The sequence below is a fragment of the Cariama cristata genome, unplaced genomic scaffold (genome assembly GCF_000690535.1).
Source record: "Cariama cristata isolate BGI_N322 unplaced genomic scaffold, ASM69053v1 scaffold36042, whole genome shotgun sequence".
NCBI lineage: Eukaryota > Metazoa > Chordata > Aves > Cariamiformes > Cariamidae > Cariama > Cariama cristata.
This window is the reverse complement of record NW_009603927.1, coordinates 6,813-13,509: the sequence shown is the minus strand read 5'-3', so window position 1 is coordinate 13,509 and position 6,697 is coordinate 6,813. Positions and strand designations below refer to the sequence as shown.

At 39.6% G+C, this 6,697-nt stretch overlaps 1 protein-coding gene across 1 annotated transcript in view; it reads right to left on the bottom strand.

Annotated features, from left to right (window-relative positions):
* The window catches only part of USP10 (ubiquitin specific peptidase 10), a gene marked incomplete at its 5' end in the record, with an annotated part of 46,066 nt that extends 40,353 nt beyond the window's left edge, over window positions 1–5,713 (bottom strand). Inside the window, 2 exons of the mRNA XM_009695390.1 lie at window positions 3,773–3,864; window positions 5,596–5,713. Coding sequence (XP_009693692.1) covers window positions 3,773–3,864; window positions 5,596–5,713 — 210 coding nt within the window. The remainder of the gene's footprint in view (window positions 1–3,772; window positions 3,865–5,595) is intronic.
* Between the last annotated feature and the right edge of the window lie 984 nt (window positions 5,714–6,697).

The following is a 6,697-nucleotide window of genomic DNA, read 5'->3' as shown; positions in this document are numbered from 1 at the left end:
GGGAAGGACAACCTTCCCTCAGGTTCTCCTTCCTTTTGAGCTGAAATCCATCAAGTCTTAGTACACAGGTGATTACTTAAGTTGATACAACAGGTTTTCTGAACTTCCAAATCCCAAGAAACCTATTGCTGAAATGCGTATAAAAACACAGACAAAACTGAGAGACTGAAAAACAGGTTCTTTTGGTGGTTTTTTTTTTTATTTTAGAATCATCTGAATTTGCAAGCAACAACCCGTAACCACGTGCTATGAAGACCACTGGCCATATACTGACAGCTGTATCACAGCCTCAATAGTAATATTTTAGGTAAACCAGTTTCTGAAAAAAATCCTATGCCGACATATCCTCTTTGTGGAAAAAAAAAAGTCCATTTTTATAAATAAAGGTGTATGGAAGTGAAGTTGTACTTTAAGGTAGAGGGTTGCATATTAAAACTTTTAACAGTTGAAAAAGCAACAAATCATGAGTAAACTCTTAATACAGCCTACAGTCCTTTTTCACTAGTCTGCAGCTTAAAACTAGAACATTAACAAATCTACATAGTGCCTGGAGAAAGATCAGAGCTAGGTAAATGTTGGTCAACTAAGCCCATGAGTCAGTGCAACTCTGCCTGCCTACCATTTAAGCAATCAAAGGCTCAAAAATATAGTGCATGACTGTACCTTCCCTTTTATTTTTTTTTCCCAGTTCAGGGTTTCTTGGATGTTATTACAGAATTCTTACAACTGAAGAAAGTTAGGCATTTTCCACACATTTAACATGAATTAATCTGAGGGAAATTTATTCCATTATGAAAAAAAAAAAAGATCATTCTCAAAAGCTCATTTTCTCATCAGAGGAAAAACCAGATCACTGGCTAGTATGAAAGCACAAATTGGTGAAATTTCAGTTTTGGCCACAGTGTTACTGGAAAGACAGGTTTAATGAACCAATGGCCCCTACAGCCTGACACTATCATGGGGGCACAACATGGATCAGAACAGTTTATCCTGAAGACTGTAATTTCAATATTCACAAAAGCACAGCAAGTTGTGCTCTTTCATTATTACTCGTTTTCATCAATTACATAACATATTTCAAATAAGACCAACACACCGAACAATATTCATACAAAAACCTGTGAAAACATGAGCCAATTTCTTACATCTAAACAAATTCTGTTTACCTACTCTCTTCATTCTGTTACCAAAAGTGAGGTGCTTCTTGGCATTCTTTCATTTCAAACAAACAGCTGCCACCACAAAGCACAACTAGCCCAAGGAAGCTGTCTATAAAGTGCTGATTGTAGTTAGTAAGGGGCAAAAAAAAAGGGAATGGAAGAATAAAAAACAACCCATCGTCTTACACAGACACCATTGCATTTATGAGTGTGGCATACCTTCCCCAGTCATGGAAGGCCTTTTATCTTCTGGTCTCCCAAGCAGGACTGCCCCAGCAAAAAAAACTCTGCTGGTTCACATTTAAAGCTTTCCCCAATTGATATTTTTCTTCTCTTCCATAAAACAAACAAAAAAAAGCACACCCCAAACCAGCCACAATTTTATTTTGTAAATAATAATAGTATGAAGAGGGCAATGCAGATGTATGACTTACATCTGAGCATAAAGCAATGGCCCAGTGACAGGAGGATTATATCTACATTTTATATACCTTCTAATTTGCATCCTATAAGAGCGCATCGGGTATTCTTGCTTTACTCTTTTTCAAAGAACAGAGAATGTCTTCCTTGGCCGAACATTCATTCACGTGTTACAGAAACAAGAGCTGCAGTGAAGAGCAGACATTTTGGGACTACACCAGGAATACCTGGAAACTGCATTCCAGACAGCAAGCAATAGGGAAGGTAACAGCTGAATTGTCAGAGTTGGTTACATCAAATCTTAGCTCTTTGGAGAGCAAAAGATGGAATTTCTGACACCTTTACACCAGCAGCTCCACCATTACAAGCCCACAGAACATCTGCCAGTAATACAGAGAAGTAACATTTTCCAACCTATTTTACTGCAATGTTAAATCAAAATAAAAGCCAAACAAAAATACTTTCCTACTCAATTCTCCAAGCAGGCAGTCCTCGCAAAAAAAAAAAAATCAAAATAAAAATAAATACTTCCAAAGTGGGTAGATAGGTCCCTCCTCAGTTTTGAATTCAAGAACAGCAGTAGGTAAAACACCTATTGCTAAACCTCTACCTTCACACCCTCAAAGGGTTTGAAAACACCAGCCTCAAGCTGGTTGCTCACAACCGAGCAAACACATTTACTTCAAGCTCTGCAAGCTCTCCTTGCACTGAACTAGTTACTGAGTCTAATGCGCAAATTGGAAACTATTCTTATAATGAAGAGCAAAAATAATTAAGACCTGAATTATTCTGATTTACTGCAGCATAAGCACTGAGGAGAAAGAAGTTGGAACATGAAGTTACTCAAGAACATTGCCAGTTTACCTACTATTTTATTACAGGTGGGGCAGGCAAAACAATCTCTTACTAATTTTATCTAATACTTCCCAGCATGTACTTAGCATGGCTAAACTTGGTGTTAGCCTTTTTTTTCTCTCTGCCAGACTAAAATCATTCGGGCTGCAACCTTCTGTGCCAGATACCTACAGCAGAACAAACTTCTAAGAACACGGTAGTAAAATCAGTTCTGCATCTGGACAGCACTGCTTTGGCTACATTAAACAGCAAGTTGTCTTTCAACACCTCACCCAAATTCCAGACATGCTGCATAAATCAGCATTTTTCTGAGGTTGACAAAAACCTTTATTTAGCCAGCATACTAGCAACTAAGATTTTGAAGGACTGTTTTCAATGAATTTCTCTCAATTCCTCCAGGTGGAGGAACAGCACATGCACTATCTTTTCTATCATCCACATAGTTCGTAGTATGGAGGAGCCAGCACATTCCTACCCCAGTAAGGCAGGATGCTCTGGGCTACCAGAACAAAGACAGGCTTTGCCTGTAATGGCTTCCAGATAGTAAGCTTTAGAGGTGCTTGGCAATGCCCAGGCAGAAGAAAGCCTTACTTCTTCTGTGCTTACTATACCTGAATTTACCTCGTAGGCTACTTTTATCTTTCAAATCCATGATTTAAAAGAGTAAAACTAATACATCTAGACTTGGATGAGGTTATTAAAAAAGAGAAGTAGCACTCTAGGAAGAAAAACTGCAACAAGACTCTTGAGTTTTAACAAATTAAACAAGCGTGAATATAAGCACATTTTTAAGGAATTCAAGAAGGAGATTACAACTGGCTTGATGCAGCCAAAGATGAGGACCAAGAGTTAGATGAAGAGATGATACAGGATCTGAAGTTATTAGCAGAGACAGCACAGGAAAGAAAAAAAAAAAAAAAAAGAAGAAATGGAAATAACTGGTCTGTGCCTGTTACCACCCAAAATTCTAGAATCGCATAATCCTTCTACTGTTGTCAGAAGTCTCTTTAATCCAGTTACAATAGGATGTATCTCAGCTCCTTTAATAATACTCCCTCTCTTGTGAACTGCTCCATGCGCTTGAATAGTGGAGGCCCTTTCCGTGCAGGTAAAGGCGTTAACTCTGCAGATAGAGCATGTGAAATTCAGGATGGCACCCTATTATTTGAGATAAGGAAATTACACTAAAAATTACACTTCTAGAATCAAGTAATCAAAAGCAAACCTGCACAAAAATTCAGACTGCTTGTATCTTCATTTGATTCCCACTCGTTTGCGTACGTTCAATATCTTCTTTGCTTATTTCCACTACTCACATCCTCACAGAAGCCTAATACCTCACAGGATCAACACACACCTGTCCCAGGGGACGACTCCAGTAAGGAGACTGCTGTTCCAGTTTGTCAAGCAAGCTGAAAAATACACTGGACTATAAAGAAAAGTGGGAAAAAAATAGATAGCCTTTGACTAACTGTAGCTAAATGTTGTGGAAAACTAAAATCTATCCCTAACAGCACCGCAGCTAGACAAGTCACCTACACAATGCTTTTCACAAGCAATTACTCAGGGCAGGATTTAAGATGGCTAAGATTAGGTGAGGTAAAAATTAGCTATCTGGACTCCATCCTGACAAGGAATACAGATTAGCATCTTCAGAAGGCAGCTGAGCCCACCTACTCAGGACTGATATGACTCTTTTGAAGGCCTAACTTCAGATCTCAACTCTAAATTTTGGAAGTGCTGAATGCTTAGAACTACAGCTGAGTGAGACTTAGCCTCGAAAGTTTAGTATTAATCTAAATATGGTGCAAAGTCCTATCAAAACCACATTGGCCACAAAGAGAGATTAAAAAAAGACTGTAAAAACTAATGATACCCAGGGCTTGTACAGGGGTAATCACCCTGGCAAGGCACTACACATTTAACAGTGACAGTAAGAGAAAACTCTGTCTGATCATTAAAAACAAGCACCACCTGCTCTATTCACCAAGGCCACTCAAGGTTTTACTTGCCTTTTTGTTTTGCTGGATTCACAATCCCACCTCTGCTCCTATGCCAGTTCTGGCACATGCTGAACAATCAGCGAGATGATTATACTCAAACTGAGAGAAAATGATCCAGAAGATTTTTTTTTTTGCACTGGAGGAAGAAGGTTTAGGAGAAGACGAGCAATCAGCATAAGGTAAGAGATGCAAGCAGCCAGGAGCAAGAAAGAATGAGACTTTCCCCTTTGCGAGTTGTGACCTGCCAAAAATGGGTTATAACCTCATAGAGAAACAGCCAAAAATAAACCAGAGCACTTGTGAAAAATGCCATTATTGGTAAATGACTCAAGGGGACCACAGAAACGAAACACAACTACCATCACATAATAAAGTCTCCTATATTTTAAGCTCTGTAACGGCCGAAGTTTGAAAGTAATTCTACAGAGGTTCTCACTGTATTTTCTCTCTGCAGGAACTCAAGCTCCTACCACTGCTTTACCATGCGAGTTGCAAGTATCTTGTATGTCCCCCTGGCAGACAGAAACTGAGGATATCGTCTATTGTGTTGATTCTCAGTATATACACAGCCGTCCATCTCCTCTACCAGCCTGACATGTGGTAAGTGACAGGTGGAAACCCGAGAGGATCTGGCACTGCTCATGACAGCAGCTTTGTATTTTGAAGTGGTGTGCAAGTTAAAATGAAAATTGGGACACTACACATATGCCACCTCCTCCCGAGATAGCTTTAGAGCGTACGTATCTGCAACACATTCTTATGGAGACGCAAGACAGCTGTTAAAACAAATGCACAGATTAATACACTGCTGCAACTAGAACACAGACAGTAAGCATATTAAATGGCAGTATTTAAAGGCAGCACTAAAAACTGGGTATGAATATGGCAATAGGTTTACTGTATAACAATGCTGTCAATTTTAAGACTTTTTTTTTTGGTAGCTCATTTCAAAATAATTACACTGATAGTGGTGCTACTTCATGTCTTTCCTTATACAAGATCTGTTAGCATTCAGATTTCTTTTGCACATACGAATGAACAGAATGCAAAACAGAGCACTCGATATTTCCCAACACATTTACAGTATTGAAGATACTGAAATTCTCTTGCTTTCTGAGAGTGAAAAAGGGACTAAAGCAGAGTATACTCTGACTTACTGTTACTGATAAAGCCCACAACGCTCTGAGATCAGAGTACACAACCGATATCTCACGTACCCCCTCCATCCAGGCAGGAGCTGGAGTCACCGCTTCCTTGGCCTCCACATCCACCCACCTACAAACAGGAACATCGATACATGGCAAGGGAGACAAGCACAACACAGCACCGGCTCTTCAGCTTACTCACTGCAAGGACAGAGGCAGAAGCAGCCGCTGCCTGCAGTGTGCCCACTCACACCCCTCACCTCCACCAGCACGTCTGCAACTCCAGCACCTTCTATCTTCTCCCTCACCCATCTACGGTACAAAGGAGCGAGAGCATTTTAGGGGACACCCACATAAATACTAGCAAATTGCCATCTAATCCGCAACGCTGACAAGGTTGAGCAACAATGATGAAACCACACCCTCATATTTCAGCCTGTGTATTGTGAATTTATAATACTTTCCACTTTGAAACACCACTAATTTAGGCAACTTTTGAAAGAACGTGTTTCTCATGTGGCTGTACATTGCCTCCCTTGGTTCCAAATCCAATTAAAAAAAAAGAATCTCGCAAATCATAAAAACATTTGGTAAACATGATCAGTCACTCATACGATTGTTCAAAATGGCTGTTTTGCAATTAAGACAGAAAATACAAACTGAACTAAGTTTCAAATTAGTGATGTCTGCCATTATCAAATATTGCAACCTCTGTCTCCTCACACTGGATATGTTGGACACTCATACTTGGAGATGACCTTCAAAGATAATATAATAAGCAGTTGTTCACTAATTACAAGCACTTTTTTTTTAAGCTGTCAAGAAATAAACAAACTTGAAGCATACACACTTACACAAAATTTGGTATGCAAACCAAATGGCTATAAAACACCTTAGCTCTTAGCTAAGCCCTAAGATTTTTGGCTAGAAAAAACTGTGAAGAATTCAGACTAACTATAAAGTCATACCACCATGAAAATATTGTATATGCACATGTTGTGTAGCTCAGCACACAGCCAAGCGCTGCTTCTGGGAACGAGGGATCCCTCTAGCTCATTGCAACTTCGGATCGTGGTACCCACCATTACCAGCAGCAGCACAAAGCCAAGGAAAA